A 17,949-nucleotide genomic window follows, 5' to 3' on the forward strand; every position below is an offset into this window, starting at 1 on the left:
CAAGTTGTCCAAACCATAGACAAAGGAGCCAGGGTATTGATGAAAAGTGACAACCTGAGGATGTCGGTTGAATTCTGCCTAACCATGGTCCTGTGACGTTATACTGGATTGACTATTAGTATTACCACCAGGCAGGATGGCCGCTGCTCCGGGCCTCATCCAGCCTTTTGTGATCCATTGGGGAATCATAGTCTCATGCTGCTCGTCCGCCTCCCCTTCCCTTTGAGCATCCCTGCATATAAATAAAGAAAGAACCCCTGCATCGGTCCACCATGCAAAAAGTGCGCACGACGTGCGAGCCCTGGCAATTCTGGCCCACGCTGCCGTGATCTCACACAAAAAAAGATAACAAGCCACCGACCGTCTCATGCTTCGCTTCACAGAAGAAACAACTTTGCCGCCGGAGTCCTATTGCCAATGCCGCGACCAAGTCCGGCACATGCCATCCCAACCTGCAAATGAACGAATTCAGCGCTTTCGATACTGTGGCAGCGCGGTGGGCAACACGACGTGTCGATTGCAAGGCCTTAGGACCCATCATCGGTAGTCCAGCCCCGTGATGCTCCCACGCCTGGTACGGGGAAGCCCGGAGGGCTGAGTGAAGATGAGGGGCGTGTAAAAAGACCACTCAAAAACATAGTGGAGAAAGAGAGATAAATACGCGAGTTATCGACATCGAATATGAACGCCAAAAAGACTAAGGCCGCGCCTGTGCCTGGGCTTGGAGGGGGGGAGCCCATTCTAGAGCGCGACATCGCAGGAAATGCATTGTATGCTGGGTATCAGCGCGCGCAAGATAAAGTAGGGTTGGTCACACCGGTCGTTATGACTGGTGCGAGGTGTGCTGAGGAAGTCCCGACTGCGGCATATATTGCGCACCGCGTTGTTGCTGCACATAGTTGGAGTAGGCAAGGGCCTGTTGGGGGTCCATCGTGACATTCGGCATGTATGGAGGAGGAACATGCGGGTTCTGAGCCATCGCAGTGTTCCTCTGAGGAAGGTGGCTGTTGGCCGTCTCCTCGGGCGAGTCGACCTGGTTCTGGTCATCCATGCCGTTCTCGTTACCAGGCGTCGGCTCTGGGGCATTGAGGCAAGCCTGAAAGAGCGATGATTAGCTTCCGAGGCAGACACGAGGAGGGCCAAAAGATGCCGCATACCTGAATGAGGTTCTTGCCCTCGGCCTTGGTGACGAGCGGTTGCAACTTAGGCGTCGTGAAGGTGTATACCAAGCCGGTCTCAGAGACCACCAGTAGCAGGACCTGTGTCCCGGTGAGTACAGAGAGCTCGTACGCCTAGAGTCGCAAAATAGGTCAGCAATTGCCATCAAAGACTGTCAGTGCGACGCAGAGAATCCGTCATGTATGATGCGTCGCACAAAGTGCTGGCGCGCGCAAGGCGGAAGGCGCAAGGGGTAGAGCGACGATCGATGCAATCAGCGCGATTAGCGACGTACCTTCTTCATGATGCCAGCTTTGCGCTTAGAGAAGGTAATGTGCCTTCGCGACTTGTCGCTGATGAACTTAATCTCAATCTTACGACGCTCGCGGCCACCCTTCTCGTCATCATCATCGTCATCGTCGGCAGTGCTGGGGCGCTGGCGCTTGATTCCACGCGATTCGGCGGCGCCTGCACCTGCGCCGTTGCCGACCGACTGCGAGTCGTCGAGCTCGGTCGCGGCCGTCTGGTCGTGCTGATCCGTGATGTCGGCCATTTTGCTCGGCTTGCGCTGTGGTTTCACAAGAAACTACAAAAGGATAAAAGATTGGTGGAGATGCTCTTTTGAGCGTTGTGCCGATGACCTAGACTTGTTCTGGCTCTGTGCGGAGAGGCTCTGTTGTAAGTTGCCTTTTTGACGCAGAAACCTGGTTGGGTGCTGGCTGAATTGAGTCTGGTGCGCCGGCGGAAGGAAGCGAGGAATCAGGTTTAATTTTTATTTTGCTTTGTTTGACGGGTCTGGTCTGGGGGTGGGATTGAGGAGGGGGTCCCGGGCCAGGTTGTTCGCGTGTGGAGGTAATTGGTGGCACGCGCGCTGACCGTGCTTTCGTCCTTCTCGGTAACTTGCTGGAGTCCGTTGATTGATACGGGCCAGGATGGGGCGCTTTTCAACGGTAGTGCAGGGAGGTGTGAGGGCAGGCCAAAGTCAAAAAAAAGAAAGGAAGAATATGCCGAGGCAGTGAGTGTGGCTTGGACTTGACAGACTCGATCAGCGTCTCTTCTTTTTCCTCCGAGGAATATGTCAACAAGCTTGGCTTGATTGTATTTTGGGCGTGTCCAACCGCGATCTTTGATCTTGATCTGATTTCGAAATAAGCAAAGTGTCACTTGGGGGGGGAGTGACAGCGCTTTGCACTGATCAGGCTTGGTTGAGTGCGGAATGAATGAAAAGAGGATAGTGAGGTGGTAACACCCACGGGCAGCTGCGGGACACAGCCAGACACTTTAAAAAAGAAGGGCGAGGGCGGGGGACGACGCCAATCCGTGGGCTGCTTGACTTGAAAGAGGAAAGGAGGAAAGGGCAGGAGGGGAGGGGGAAGGGGGGGTGGGAACGTGGGTGGCTGGCGATTGGTAGTGCCGAAGGATGCAAAGTGCTGCGCTAGACAGGGGTGGAGGGGAAGCGGCGGGCGAGCTACCAGCGGCACCACCTGCAGCGCAACTGCAGCTAGAGTGCCCCCCCAACATCGCCCGGTCTACAGTGCTAAAAGAACCCTGGGACTGGGGGACCCGGCGAGCGGGTGGGCGGCGTAGTGCCAGCCCAGTCGCGCGACCATTGGACGGGCAAAAAAGACGAGACCGAGAGAGAGAGAGAGTGTGTGTGTGTGTCAGTGTGAGCGTGGAGAGAGAGCCTAGGTACGGAGCACCACTCTGCATGCATGCTTGTCTCTCACAGGCATGCGGTCCCGACGCAACTACGCGCGACATTTGCCTGCCAGGCCAGAGCACAGCAGCTCTTCGCTGGAATGTCCCTTGGCGCAGATACGGAAATAGGAATGCAAAACGAGAGACTTGTCGACTTACGGAGTACGATTTGTTCCTCGCGAGCGTCCTTTCGTATGCAGAGGTTCCCAACGCCTGTTCAACAACCGCCGCCGAGTACCGGAGTTGTCGGGGTTTATTGCTGTCGCATGTGGCTGTTTCCAAGGGCCGGCCGTTCAGTGCCTAGTGCTAGTGAAGCTTGTTGATGCACGGCTTGGTGCTGTCAGAAGAGAGGTCAGCGAATGGCGCATCTCCAATTCGTCCCAACTGGGTCCGTCAGCAAAAAACACGGTGCTGTCGCCTCTAGCGCGATGGGCGGGGTCGAATGGTCAAAGCGAGCTCGCGGTAATAAACCAGCGACCCACAGAGGGCCTTTGGAGACGCTTGAGCTGTCCCCAGAGCAAAATGACAATTAATAATTCTAAAGAAAGTGGGGAATGGGGTGAAAGTTGATCGGGAAGGCCAGCCAAAGCCAGGTCGCCGATACATGGCTTCCCCTAGCGCTCGCACTTGTGCGCCCAGGTAGCGTAGACCTCAGAGGATCTGTCTTGCATTTTCAGCTACACGACACCGGTTGAGGATTTGACAGCGGACCATTGGCCACGGTTCATGCCCCCTTCTCATGCGCGTAAGGCTTCCGGCAGCATCCTTGCATGTGTAGGACGATCCCCAGTGGCTGCAGCTCTGCGCGCTCGACACCGCGCTGCAGACTTGCTGGCAGTCGCTGGGTCGATTCCAACATGGATCACGCAGATGTCGCCCTTTGGTCGAGAGACGCAGGACCGAGGTGTGTAGTGTCTGGACCAGGGCAACGGACGGGAAGGGCGATAACCTTGCCCAGGACCCGGTCAAAATGTCACCGGTGCACAGTGCACACAACCACACCGGCGCAATGCACTCCCCAGGCCCATGGGTGAACAGGTAGGTACCTGAGGTGTTGTCGACTGGAACGCGACGGGCGGATCCTCCTCCCCCCATGCACCAAGGGAACAGGGGTCACCCCGATGCAGCCGGACAGAACAACATCTTGCTGGTCGAGTCCACTGTGCGAAGGAGGATGGCATGTTGAATCGGGCCAGACTAGTTTAACGTCGTCCCCAGTCGCTGATATGAACTGGCAAAGCGATTCGTTCCAGAGGCAGAGCTTCTTGCTCTCCAGCCGAGACTCGGACGAAGTACTCGGCTGCGCGGAGAGACCAGGTAGAGATCATTCAAAATACAAGTACAGGCCGACGAATTTCAGCTGTACACGGGTCGATGCTACCGTGCCGGCGCGCATCAACGAGCTTTGATGAACAACCAGTCTCTCGGATCGGCTCCATCAAACGCAGGGCAAAAAGGGCAAAATGTGCTCCACGCTGGTCTTGCCAATGCGGGATTCACGGCGTGTCTTTGACACAATATTGAACACGCTCGTGTGACAGGGATGGTATGCAGTGATCCATGGAGGGCTCGTCCAGGTGAACAAGGCCTCTCTTTTGCCTGAACCAGGAGCTTTGCCATACGAAGAGAAGGGGGGGGGAGAGGAATAGGGGAAAGTGCAGTGGGGGCGTCGACCAACGCGCAAGGGAGGAAAAGCGGGGGGAGGAGATAGCGTGTGACTGAAAATGTCTAGGATTTTCATGATGACAGGTGCCCGGATGCTACCCTGGACGCCGCCTAGGCCCATCTCGCAATCTTGCAGGGCGAAAGTCGGGATAGACAAGAATCAGGATTGGAGCAGGGTGCATTTGCTGCAGCAGGAAGTGACAGCATCGCATGAACAGCAGCAGCATGACAGGACTGGTGCATGGGAGTGCCGTAATGGAAGGAAAGTTGCGAACACGGGGGTGGAAAGCATGACCAAACACGGAAGACGAAAGACGACTTTGTACTGACACTTTGCGGAAATTGGCGCAGGATAGGTAGGTAGACCGGGTCCGCCAAATCAAAGAAGGGCGCGTAAGTACGGAAGAGATAGACGACCTACGTGTATTTCGTAGGCGCTTGGCGTTCAGGAAACCCGCCCCCTCGCGTGCTGAAGTTGCCTTCACTTTTGTCAAGTGGACGAACCGTTTTCCGTCACCTCGAATGTCGATGTCGATGTCGCCAGACACTTGACTAACACATGTAGCCCAGGGATCAGAATAAGGAACGTTGAAAGGCAAGACAAAAAATAGACCCAGCCTATGCTCAGAAAGGGAAGGCGCTTGGCTTTGATCCGTGGTTTCGTGGTACTGCAACGTACTTTCCCCTTTGGGACCGCGGTGAACGACTGACGCCGATTGAGGGGGGAAATGGGTTGACTGATGGAGCAGTGTTGTAGGCACTGGGAATGGCTGGTGTCGAAGCGCAAAATGGTGTAAGTGCTCTGCGCAAAGCGCAAGTAAAGAGGTAGATCAAAAACAGAGTGATGCAAGATCAGCCGAGTCTCAAGATGGCACAGCGTGTCAGAAAAAGGACAAGTGCGATGGCTGAAAGGAGGAAAGGGCGGCCAGCTTCTTCTTATGGAAGTCAGCCAGGCTCTGATTGGCTGTGCCCACTGGCACCCATCTCTTCCAATCTCGGGCCTACAATCGGGGAAAGCAAGGAGATACCTCCGTGCTTGGTTCTTGAAGTCGCTCACTGCCCCAGTCAGCGGCCTCTGGGATACTGCAAGATGTCAGCAATTTTAGTTTCAATGACTAAGATCGGCCGGCCCCTCTCCATCATCACACAAGCAGACTGCGAGATGGACTTTTGCATGGTGCTCTGTTTGTGAGGATCACCACCGCGGTTCTGAGATGGCATCGGGCCTACAACATGGAGGCACTTCTCACCGATCAGACGGACGACGCTGTACGCTGTTGAATAGAATCGCGAGGTCGGCAATCAACAGTCGGCCGCGGCCAATTGTACGACCCGGCTGCGGTTCCCATTCCCGCGCACGACACCGGCTAGTTGCAAAGACACATCCGTCTGCCCCTTTTGGCCTGTCTCGGAACGCATATGTGCTGGACCGGCTGCGTCCTCACGTGGAGTTGCAGACGCTGAGGCTGATTGCATATGCAGCACCAAGTAGGTGAAAACTCAGCCAACTACCTAGGTAGATAAATTACCTGAAGGGAGGACGAAGCCCATGCACGCGATGACCCGATGATGCCGGCCAGCCGATGAGGCAACAACACATCACTGCTCTGTGCTAGTAACCTCGTATTTGACCCGCGAGACATGATTGCAGACCTAGTAAACTCGATAGAAAGCACACATGGCAATGGACCTTGTATCCCAAATGGCCGGCCTTTGGCATTCTTTGGCAATCCACACGCAGATCGAGAGACATGCTGGGGTTACAATGCGGCTTGCCTGGCGCAATGATTACTTTAGGCCGTGAGATGACCATGATGACCCATGATGAACCATTGGGAACAAAAATGCCTGCAACCTCTGTACGAACTGGCCACCGCTCCCATACAAGATAGGGCTGAGTCAAATCCGGAAATGTAAGTCATCCCTACGGACGATCTGATCGACTGCTTTTTGAGTACAGCACAGATGATGAATGTGTCTGTCTGAATGAATAAATCCCTACTAGGCATGTAGGTACCTCATTACGCAGCCCTTGGAAAGTCTTCCGACTCGTATGCAACTGTATGCCCCCTGTAATCGTGCGACTTACGGGCGTTGTGCGGCCTCGACAGTGGCTTGGGGGACGCGAAGTGGAGCCTGAACCCCCCTACTTGGCTGGTCTCCAGGCGCCAGGAGAGGTCTCTGGGCGGCATGTGGTTTGTGCGCAGCAGAGAAAGCAACGCAACCACACCACGAACGCTTGGCTCTCGGCCATTCTCTAACACACTCTGAAACGCCTTCGCGTCAGGGATCATGGACCACCACCAATGGCCGCCAGCGATCTGGGGTCCTGCTCCCAGTTCTCTCTCCCATATCGTCTGCTCGTAGGTTTTGCGATTCACCTTGGTGGGTTGGTTTCAATTCTGTTGCGACGGCTGGTCCAGCATTCGTGTCTCTCGTCCTCTTTCTCTTCTCTACCTCCCGTCTTCTTCTACTATTCCCTTCGCCTTCAGCCTCAAACTTTTGTTTGTCGTTGTTGATCTCGACGCAGCTGTGTCTGAGTCCCTTCGCTTCTGATATTTACTTCCTTTTCGTTCCCTTCTCCTGTGACCTTGCGATCATCTTGATCTATTGCCTTCTATCCCCTTCCAGGTGTTGGGTTTGCCGGTCGACCTCGCCCTTGCTATTACTTCCTTTGTTCGGCTACTACTTCCTTTATTCGCCGAGTATCTTGCTGCTGTTGTTTTTTGGGAGGTTTGGGATAAGGACGCCGGACGTCGATTTGGACGAGAGGAAGGAGACAAATTTTAAAGAAAACAAAACCAAGAAATCGAATACGGTTGTCTGGGTCACGATCACTTGAAAGATGGCAAACAAGATCCTTCTCGCCTACATCGGTGCCGATGGGCTCTTCGTCATCATGGGGGCGATCATGCTCGGATTCTCGGTCATTGTGCAGAATGACGCTTTCACGACACCCGCAGAAGGGATGCAAGCAGCGAGGAACCTTTTCTATCAGAAGTTCCCTCTGACCGGTATGTTGTGTTCACTTGGGGAAGAGGCGGCGGGGGCGGATGCAGATGCATGGCTAACCCTCGAGCAGCTGGCATCGTGAACGCCGTCTTCATCTTTGTGACTTTCCTTTCGACCGTGCCAGCCATCATCACCCCCAGCCGCGCGTGGCTCAAGATCAGCGGCTACCTGGTCACCGTGTGCGCCGCCTTCTCGCTCATTCTCGGCCTGTACCTCTGGATCCTGACGCTCACCGTCAAGAAGGACTTCGCGCCTATCTGGATCGCACAGACGCCCGAGATTCAGTCCCTTATGCAGACAGCCGTACGTCTCCCTTTCATGTCCCAGACCCCAGCAGGCGCACGCATTTCCTTATGGAATACTAACCAGCTGCCTTTTCTTTTTATCACAGTTCAACTGCTGCGGCTACTTCAACAGCACTTCGCCGGCCTTCGTCACCGATGCTACCTGCCCCAGCCCGGCGGCGGCGGCCCTGATGCGCGGGTGCGCGACTCCGATCTCGAGTTTCGCCAACGTCTTCGTCGACGACATCTTCACCGCCGTCTTTGGCATGTGCGGTATCGACGGCGTGCTGATCCTCGCCACGGCCTGCCTGGCAAAGGACCGCAAGGAGAACGAGCGCTTCCGCCACATTGACGAGAAGAGCGATGCCCGCGGCACTTTCTAAGCCAAAGTCCACGTCTGCTGATGACGGTTTCGGGAGAGGCCACCTCCGCCGAGTGCGGATAGAGCCAGGTTGGCAGTCTGTCGGGGTTGGATATCCGGAGAGAGGCGGAAGTTTGGTGTTTTGGGTGGTTGGGATAGCCAGGGGCTATGTTTGGCCAGTGTTCGTTGCCAACCATGAGCTATATATACTTGTAGCATGCATCACTTGAGTTCTTTGTTTGTTGTGGACAACATCGTCGTATAGAAAGGTGTACCCGAACCTCGCATTTTATAATACCTATCTTACACAAAAAAAAGCATTAGTTTCCAAACATGCAAGACAGTGAGACTGAGAGGGAGGGAATGACAGTGCTTTGTTAAAAGACTCCTCTGGCAAGCATTGACTGGCACGCCGCTTCATCGGACCTAATTCTGTGATGAGAGCGGGCCTGTCTGGAGGGAAAGAAACTTGGTCGGACCCGTCGTATATTTGAACCGGCCATATCCTAGAACGAATCTATTACACAGGAACTGGCTGTCAACCTCTAGATCTGGACAAAGCCGGATCTGAGCCAGTGTTGCCGTCATTCCCCGGATCATCTCTGTATTCTGCCCAGCGATTCCGATCTTCCACCAAAGGGCTTTCCACTGTGGTATCCCGCGCCCTCTCCTTTCTGTCTTTATTCCACCACCTCAACCTCCACAGCCCCGCCACGGCGTCCTGTAGACCGCTCGAGCTCTTCCTCCTGGAAGACCTTCGAGCCTGAAAGCCCTTGAAGCCCGTGGACTTCCGCCTCCTACGCCCGTGAGGCCTGTGGGGCGACAATTGCGACTCACTAGCCATGGCCGCATCATCTCCCGCCCCAAGCCCGAAAGGGCTGCCGCCACTTGCTCCTCTCCGCGGGGTGGGCAGCAGAGTCGAGGATTCGCCCAGGACTGGAAGCGTGCTACTGCGGCGCCTCCCCAAGCCCGGCAGGGGAGATTTCGGGTTCTCCTGATCTTCTAACTCGTCCCAGATCTCCGCACGTTCCGTCCACCGCGAGGTAGTCGTTCTCAGCGAAGGCACCAGCGAGACTCGCCGTGTCGGCGTCAACGGCGTGGCTGATTCGCCGTTGATGTTGGGACGGGAGCTTCCCGACTCGAATGTCTGATAAGCGTATGGCCGTGCGAGAGCGGCGCCTTCCTCATCATCTGCGATGTCTGACCCGAGAAGAAGATCCTCCTCTTCTTCTTCGCCTTCAGTATCCTCCACCATGCCCAACCCGGGGGCAAGCGTTGACTGGCCCACAGCCGGTTGATGCTGTTCGTCGCTAAGACGCCAAGAGAGGGCCAGAACGCCGGAGAGAAGTATCACGGTGCCTAGAGATATCAGACAGGCGTGAAGAGGGCTGATGAGGTTCGTCTGGTTGAAGTATATGAGCCCGTCAAGGATCGCGATGATGTTATAAATGCAGAAAACAAGGGGGTATAGAACGGATGTTGAAACGAGTTTGAGGCCACGATGGAGATAATACAGCTGACTCAGGGCGAGGACGACGAGGGCCAGCACCAGGACCCAAGACTCCCAGCGGTTGAATTGGTTGTTGCCGTCTGCTATCGTCCGCACAATCAACTCGACCGCGGACTTGGCAACAAGCAAACTATGCGCTGACAGGATGCCGCTTATGCAACCGAAAGCGAGGCCTCGCGCGAAACGGAACCGGGAACTCTGCGAGAGACTGGAGAGCGCATTCGTAAGGTCGACCGCGACCGCGATGGCTATCACGAGGACCGCCTGGAGCGACATCCAGACAATGAAAGGCTTCCTGCCAAGGAGGGCGAGAAGCTCTTTGAGGCTATGCGCTGGCGATGGTATGGCCCCGAATATCGCAATCAAGACCGCGCCACCGCACACAAGCAATGTTCCCCATAGTGACCACCTCGTGAAGGGCTCGCCGAGGATGAGCGTCGCGCAAATCGAGTTGAACACAAGGCCCGATGCTTGCAGTGTCGAGAGCACCGGCAAGGGCAGCGTCGATATCTGTACCGTGCTTCCCAGCAGGTTTGCCATGATGAACATGCCCATGCCCAATTGCCACCTCCTTCTTCTATGCGGTGGCCGTCGTACATCGAGAGGGCCTTTCTCGTCTTCTAGGATGTGCGATTTTCGTTGCAAGGTAAGTCCAAGGCTTTGGACGCTCGTGGACATCAACCCAACAATGATGCCGACCTATATCACATGGCTTTAGCATGAGAGGGACACCCAAGTCGGGCCCAGGATACGGAGACATACAGCGATGCTCCCGCCAGGGGAGAGGCCGCCGAGAGATCCCATGACTGGAGTATTGGGCGCCCTGATGTCATCTGGCAGGAGGCGCAGACGACCTCCCAACAACCAAGTGTCGCATATGGTGGGCAAGAGGAGTTGGGGACAATGGATAGAAGCGCCGACCAGGAAAGTACTTGCATGCGCCGACCCGTGGGAAGCGTGGTTCGGGAGAGGGTTCGTTCGTTGAAGCGTTGGGCGGTGGCTCGTTCGATGGGTCAATGACGACGGCCGGGGTCCCTGCAATGCAATGGCGGTTTGCTGAGAGCTCGCCACTCTATGCCACACGAGAGTGCCGCCGGGCCCAGAACTATGGTCGAGCCGAACTCGACAACTACTTAGGGACCAGTATTAGGGAAAAGATAAGAGTATACTACAGAAGAGCAACGCCGCTGCATGCACAAATGCTGGTTTGTTGAGGTGATACGCAGATACAGGTCAGTTGAAACACTCGAGATCTGGGCTGTTCGCCGCCCTTGGTTGTTGACCGCCGTCGCTTGGGGCCCGTCAGGTGGCCCATCCACTGCAGGGACAGAGGGGCCAGAGAGGGTCCCTCCTTGCGCGCCCGCGACATTAGCGCACTCTGGTGGTGCTAGTCGCCGAGCTTCGTCACTTGGGCCTTGGAATGGGCAGTGTGCTGCACGTGATTCTTCTTATCTTATCTATTGGCCCCCTGTTACCTGGCTGGTAGCTCCAAGTCCCATCGTCACTCGTCACTCTCACGAGCCGTCCCCGAGCTAAGCTGTGGACTACAGTTGAACCAACATATTGGCAGCCTCGATCTTGCATTCTCGCGCAACACCACGATACCGAGCAGCCTGCACACGTAGCCGAACGATCCAACCTTGAAACCGAAGAGGCATTGCGAGTAGCGCACATACATCCTACGCAGCGTTACCCCTTGGCCAACACCGACGACATAATACCCTCATCCCCGCCAGGCCTCCTACATCAGCAGCCAAGATGTCTCAAGTCCACGCCTTGTCCGACAGCCAAGTATGTTCCCGATCACTTCAGAACCTGTGTCCATGATCACACGATCTCGCTTTCAGGCGGAACACTGGCAGAAGCTTGAATGCATTGCCCAGCCACAAGCCCAACGAATTGGACATCATGCTAATGACCTCGCTGCCACAACAGGTCGGACAAGAGCTCCGCAAGATGACGGCGTTCATCAAGCAGGAGGCCATGGAGAAGGCGCGCGAGATTGAGATCAAGGCCAACGAGGAGTTCGCCATCGAGAAGTCCAAGCTCGTGCGGCAGGAGACCGATGCGATCGACGCCGCCTACGAGAAGAAGTTCAAGCAAGCCACCATGTCACAGCAGATCACCCGTTCTACCGTCGCCAACAAGACGCGGCTCAAGGTCCTCGCCGCCAGGCAGGAGCTGCTCGACGACATCTTCGAGACGACCCAGAAGAAGCTCGCCGAGGGTACCAAGGATAAGAGCCGTTACCGCGGCATCCTGAAGAACCTCCTGCTGGAGGGCTTCTACGCCATGAACGAGCCCGAGCTCCAGGTGCGGGCACGCAAGGCCGACTACGACACCGTTAAGAAGGCGATCGAAGATGCGGCAAAGGAGTACAAGAAGGAGGTCGGCAAAGAGGTGAAGGCGACAATCGACGAGGCCAACCCTCTGCCTGAAGGAAGGTGAGTCTGACTGGCAACACCCCCGATGTCTCTTGGTGATGTAAATGGCTGACCCGTGCTTTCTAGCGCTGGAGGAGTGTCTATCGTGGGCGGCGCGGGCAAGATTGATATCGACAACACGTTTGACGCCCGGCTAGACCTTCTTAAAGACAGTGCCTTGCCAGGAGTCCGCAAGACCCTGTTTGGGCCGAACCCCAACCGCAAGTTCTTTGACTAATGGACCGCTTGGTATCTCTTGTTATTGTACGCATTGCATTTGCGACCCGGAGAGAAGCTTCTTTGTACGGTTTTGGACTCAGCAGGAAGTTGCGTGTAGGCTTGGACTTGTCGTTCCTAGCAAGTCATTTAAATCATCGTCATAACAATATAGACTTCTGTATGATACACTTGTTTTGCTGAAACTGAATACGGCCCAGGAAATCTGTTGCCGAACCGCAGACGAGAAACCATGGTTAGTCATTACGTCAAAGAGTCCACCGGCCTCGCCTTCCGGAGAAAGCTATTCATCATGGCTCGTTGCTTCTCCCTCTGCCTCTCTTCCTTCTTCGCCTGGAAAGGGTCCTCTGTCTTCGACGCCGAAAGGGCGCTGTAAATGTCCGTCTTTGGCTTGGGCCGTGAGCGCACAGTGTGCGTGAGCCGTTCCTGAACGCTCTTCAGTGTGGTCTTGGCCTCGAGTCGAGATATGTACCCGGCGCCGGAAGTGCTGATGCCCTGCCAGATCTCTTTGAGCCGCTGCGCCAGGTTGTCGATGTCGGTGTCGAAATCGGTGTGTGCGTCCGGGGGGTTGTACGCATTACTCAGTCCGTCGTTGACGGTGATGTCTAGAAGTCTGATCATTGCCGTCAGGTCGTAATAATCGGTTTGAGCATTTACGGTGAGCTCGTCTGCTCTCAGTCGATCTGTGATGACGCTGATTGGGAGCGTCGAGATGGCATCGTGCAGGGAGTATTTGAGGTCATCAAAGAACGACACAGCAGCGATCCTTCGCCGTAGATCGTGGACTCTGGGGTTCCCTGACGGCATGCAAGACAGAGATTGCCACCTCAGGGTCGGTTGCTCCACGCTTGTATACAAAGTCATACACACTTCTTCGCACTATCGTAACACGTATTAGCCGCGATCTCAAAACTACATGTCGGCCCCATCAGTGCACGTAGAAGAGGGAACGGGACGTACAAACTCATGCCAATGGTTCGCTGCCACATTGTCGGCAATGTTTGCAAGAGCCTCCTCGTAAGCGACCATGATATCTGGGTTCTCAATCACAACAGTGTCGATTCCCAGTCGTAGAAGGATGTTGGTAGCGCACGTCAGACAGGCTGGCGACATGTGTGGTGCTGCGACAGACAGGAACTGAAGGACAGATCGAAGCTGAGACCAGGTCCTACCCGGATATGGATCATTGAACTCCTGAATACTGTCCAGCCGACTCGAGAAATCGGTGCTTTCCCAACGGCACCCCAAGCTGTGGAACATCTGCTTCAGGCGGTCCGCATCGACAAGACGAGTGATATGGTGGTTGCAGACTGAAAGCAGTCCAACGTAGGTCGCTCGAAGAGAATCAGCTGGCTCAAGGCATGCTTGGTCCAGCACCCAGAGGAAAATCTCATCAGGCAAGTCATTCTGCTTCGTCACCATGAGCTGGGGGATGCCGTTCTCAAAGTCTTCACGCCTTGACTTTGCATCCTTCAAGAAGCGCCATCTGCCTGTCGCCGCCGCGTTCGGGAAAGGAGTTTGAGAAAAGGGCGGCGGCTCAAAGTTTTGTTTGAAGAAATACCACCTCTTGCGGGCGGCTCCGAGTTCGGTCCGGTCGATGGCTCTGCGAAGCTTATGCTTGTCCACTTCTGCATCTTCGTCGTCATCGCCATCTCCCAGGTCCATCACATGCTTGTGCAACACTGCGGCGGGATCGTTTTGTGCAGAAAGGGCAGATGGGCTCTGCTTCCTGGAGATCGTAGCCGAGACCCTCTGGGCACTTGCCTCTGTGGCGTCATCCTTCCTGGCGTGGCTCAACAGCGCCTTGAGATCAAACTTTGGCGGTAGATTGTATTTGGGCATCAGAGTCAACGGCGAGGAATGGAATTCCTTGGCCGTCCTCTTCGCCCTAGGCGTCACGCAGGAATTGCGGTCCTTGGGGGCAGGAGAGGGATATGCTATAGGCGACTCGGCTTGGCGGGGAAGCGCGCAAAGATCAGGCAGTGATGAGTCGGACGCATCGTCCTCTTCATCCGATCCGTGGATGATGGCATCACGGCTGATGGCATGGGGGCGTGGTGGCGTTGCAGGCTGCGGTGAAGACAGCAGGGCCGGATTTGGCGACGAAGGTGGCTGTGGAAGAGAAGACTGGGATTCTGAGGGCGGCGAGGGCTGTGACGTGTGTGAAGCCTGCGGGACTGGCCTGAAGAAGCTGCGGATGCTGCCGTTTTTGCTCATCTTGCCGACGGAGCGCTGCCCAGAAGGGCTACCATACCTCGCCGTGTAGATGACCTCGCCAGGCGCCGGGATGGTTGATGGCGGCCAACTGGCACACACGCTGTTCTATCGGGTGCGCTGTGCAATTGGAGGTTGCTGGATGACGAACAAGGCTGAGGATGCGTTCAGGCAGCCTTACGGCATGTGGAACACGCTTCCGTGCGGGGAAGGATGTCGACATGGCTTTGACGCGAGCGCGGTGTCGAATGCAAAAGTCGCGTTTGCCAAGGCCCAGAAAATTATTTGGCTGGTGCCTGACTAGCAAGTCTAGTTGCCCAGGCTCCGTCTCGAAAACGCCAACCCCCTTTTTCGGACTCTCAAGTTCAGACGAATTCCTTCAACCCCTGGTTTTGCATTCGCACAGACGGCGTGCCTACCTGCATATTAAGTTTATGTCCGAATCAAGTGCTGCAGATGCGCACGTACTACTTGTACCGGATCCGGGAAGTTGTTTCGTAATCTGCACGAGTTCTCAGACAGCTCAAAAGGGGGGTGGAGGAAGAGAGAAGGCGGCCAGGCCATCTCGCTTGATAACTTGGCATCTCGCCGAAAAGCATTAGGTACATAGATAGAGTTGGCCAAGATCTGTGTCTGGGGGTGAATTCAATTCTGGTGCCTGCCCATCCATGCATAACAGGCCACAGCACGGAGGGTGGCTGCCTGGTAAATACGGTTTCTTGCCCCGAGCTCTACTGTATCCGTGCCTTCACACGTACGGAGCATCAAATTGGATAAATGGAGGAAACCCAATGCGGAACCATGGGTGATGCTGGATAAAAAAAAAGCAAAGGAAATACGACATCACCACTTGTCTCCCATTTCCCAATGCTGACTAGGTCCGTGTCTTGGATCGCAATTTGGAAAGTAATCAACACAATACTCTCTCATAAGTAAAGGGCCTGCTCTGCCGCCATCAAGTCATTTAAGCGCTTCTTGTCCTGCCCCAGGACAGCCCTGCAGCGCATCGGTATTTTCTAAAGAAGATCTATCCCTCTTCAATCGATTCTGCGTAGAAGGTCAGGTCTTATGTCATATTACGATCTCCCATAACCAGCACGCTTTCCTGGAAAGCCAAGGCGCTTACGGCGATCTTAAAGGTTGGCTCCTGGTGAGACCGATGGCCTGGAACTCTGGCACAGGGGATGCGGAGAGACCATTGGACGCTTCGGTTACAGAACCCACGCCGCCCGCGCGCCGGTTTCAGCTGTCGCCGTTTTCGGTGCTTATGTACCTCCTTCAGGCAACTAACTGAACCTGGTAAGATGTTCCAGGTCGTGTGGCGTGCGACAGGGCGGAGCAGATAATTTTAGGCGTTTGTACTTCGTAAAACAGGCGGTATCAAGATCTCCAACGCTGGCTGGGGAAAATGCTTCCTTTGGTCTCTTGGTCTGGGACATGTTCTACGGCTGCCTTGGTGAAGTCGAGCCATGGAGTTGCGAGTGTGGTTCTCAACGGTGATTAAAGGCCCCCCTCCTTGTTGCCAAGGAGACCTTCGTAGGTGACTGCCAAGTACCATATACATGCTAAAGCGGGGAGGCAAGTAGGAGAGGCCAGCAAAGGAGCCGACACACCGAGCCATTGAGCATCATTCGGCGCGGAACGATGGCTCGCAGTGGTCTTGACCTTGATTGGCCTCTTGAAAGAGGCATTGGCTCCAGTTGTCAGTATCAAATGGACGTCTGCAGGGTCTACTTGAAATGGTGAGAGCCGGATCTCACAGCTGTATGGTTCATAGGTAGGCAGGAGCTCCAAGGTTATTGACGAGTTGAAGATGTCGCGAGCAATGCCACGTGTAGTTAACAGACATTAGTTACTGCTTTTGGTATCTGCAGTTCAGAGTGTGGCTGGCGCTTATTTTACCTGTGAATGCTCCATTCAGCAGAAGATGCATTCCTTGTCAATGCGCTCGGAGAATGGAGCTTCATCGGGCGCTTTCAAGACGCGTTTGGAGCCCTCGCAGGCGAGGCGGCGGCCCATTCCGGACCCGGCCTCGCCACAAAACCCGAGAAAGAGAGCATGCCGGAGATATCGCTAGGCCCTTCGGTGCAAGAGACTACCTGTGCTGTTGGTTGCCAAGTGGGCTCCACACGGGACGATCTGGGATGGAGGTACGTACGGAGGTACGAAAGTAGTGTCTTTGATGCCCAGCATCCTGGTCATTTCCGGCGACAAGGGGGGTGATGGGGGGGCTGATATGTCAGCACAACCAGCACAGCCAGACCAATGCCGGTTTTGGCCAGCTTTCAACAAATGCCTCTGCATCGTGGAGTCGTGGGCGTTGTTCCCGTCTGACTACCTAGTAGGTACTCCGAACCTCCGTACGAATTTTTTCGGCCGCGCAGCATCGATTCATACCCTCCCTGCCTTAGTACGTACTCCGCGGGTCCGCCCTTTCCTCGCGCTCCACCCTCGCGTGCAACACACATTGATAGGTACCTACTGTAACTAAGTACCTACCTCTTACACACACAGCAGCCTGAGTGAGGCTGGGATGTTCTGTCCCTGTCCCACGCTGAACCCGCAAGCAGCGGCGTGAGTCCGTCAAGGCTGGACGAGTACAAAGGAAAAAAAAACCCTCCTGGCCCTCCTTGGCTGCTGGTACTTTGTACCCCCGGCAGAATGTATACACTTGCAAGAGACAGTAAACGGGATCGCTAAGTCCCCTGTAATTGCTGGAAGGGTTGGAACCAAGCGACATTACCGAGTACAGCACACGGTTTCACCAAGGTCGAGAGTACCGACCCAGCAAGAGGTAGGGGAGATGACGACGTGAGATCGCATAGCGATTTTCTAGGGGATTCCCCAGCCCTGACCTCCCTGTAAACCCAAGCAAACCCTGCCACTGCATAGCTCCTTCAGGGAGGGCGGACCTCTCGTGCATTGGGCGCCTGTTGTATCCCCCTTGCCGCGCCAATGTACAAGGTACCTCCTGACCGTGCCCCCCTACCCTCCCGCTACTGCCCTGTGGCCTCCCCTTAGCACCCGGGCCATCCGACGTTTGGTAAGCCTTTGCCTGGAAACTTGCCCGTCCTCCCTCCCTGTTCTCGACTTGACCGTCATCAACCAAAAAATCCACCTCCAACCACCAATCCTCCCTCACGACGATCGGCCTCCCTCGCGCGGCCAGACTGCGGCATAGACCTTGCCAGTTCTCCTCGCAGACAGTGCCGCTCATGTGTCCGTGGTAGCTGCTCGATCATCGCAACTGAAGGGACGTCCATACCGCGGAGAGGAGTTCCCTGCAAGGCCGGGCCAGAGGTCGCGGACTCTGCCTGTCGAGAAATTGTGTCGAGAAATTGCTACGAGGGAGTATCGCTGAGACTCGCTCGCGCACCAAGACGCACG

General features: G+C 55.4%; 5 protein-coding genes across 5 annotated transcripts; 2 read left to right on the top strand and 3 right to left on the bottom strand.

Moving 5' to 3' along the window:
- Positions 1-823: 823 nt before the first annotated feature.
- Positions 824-1,711, bottom strand: E0L32_005583 (uncharacterized protein; the record flags this gene model as incomplete). Its single annotated transcript, XM_031140120.1, has 3 exons — positions 824-1,096; positions 1,158-1,292; positions 1,454-1,711. The coding sequence occupies 3 exons, from the start codon at positions 1,709-1,711 to the stop codon at positions 824-826; spliced, it is 666 nt and encodes a 221-aa protein (XP_030995594.1).
- A 5,655-nt stretch (positions 1,712-7,366) lies between these two features.
- On the top strand, positions 7,367-8,200 carry E0L32_005584 (uncharacterized protein; the record flags this gene model as incomplete). The annotated part of the gene is made up of 3 exons (XM_031140121.1): positions 7,367-7,535; positions 7,604-7,836; positions 7,925-8,200. The coding sequence occupies 3 exons, from the start codon at positions 7,367-7,369 to the stop codon at positions 8,198-8,200; spliced, it is 678 nt and encodes a 225-aa protein (XP_030995595.1).
- A 516-nt stretch (positions 8,201-8,716) lies between these two features.
- E0L32_005585 (uncharacterized protein) lies at positions 8,717-10,492 on the bottom strand (the record flags this gene model as incomplete). The annotated part of the gene is made up of 2 exons (XM_031140122.1): positions 8,717-10,387; positions 10,451-10,492. 2 exons carry the CDS (start codon positions 10,490-10,492, stop codon positions 8,717-8,719), a joined length of 1,713 nt encoding a protein of 570 aa, XP_030995596.1.
- Positions 10,493-11,596: 1,104 nt separating this feature from the next.
- E0L32_005586 (uncharacterized protein) lies at positions 11,597-12,349 on the top strand (the record flags this gene model as incomplete). Its single annotated transcript, XM_031140123.1, has 2 exons — positions 11,597-12,132; positions 12,199-12,349. The coding sequence occupies 2 exons, from the start codon at positions 11,597-11,599 to the stop codon at positions 12,347-12,349; spliced, it is 687 nt and encodes a 228-aa protein (XP_030995597.1).
- Positions 12,350-12,591: 242 nt separating this feature from the next.
- On the bottom strand, positions 12,592-14,565 carry E0L32_005587 (uncharacterized protein; the record flags this gene model as incomplete). The annotated part of the gene is made up of 2 exons (XM_031140126.1): positions 12,592-13,227; positions 13,309-14,565. The coding sequence occupies 2 exons, from the start codon at positions 14,563-14,565 to the stop codon at positions 12,592-12,594; spliced, it is 1,893 nt and encodes a 630-aa protein (XP_030995598.1).
- Between the last annotated feature and the right edge of the window lie 3,384 nt (positions 14,566-17,949).

Source organism: Thyridium curvatum (genome assembly GCF_004353045.1).
Source record: "Thyridium curvatum strain D216 chromosome Unknown NODE_30_length_408869_cov_84.441474, whole genome shotgun sequence".
Taxonomy (NCBI): domain Eukaryota; kingdom Fungi; phylum Ascomycota; class Sordariomycetes; order Thyridiales; family Thyridiaceae; genus Thyridium; species Thyridium curvatum.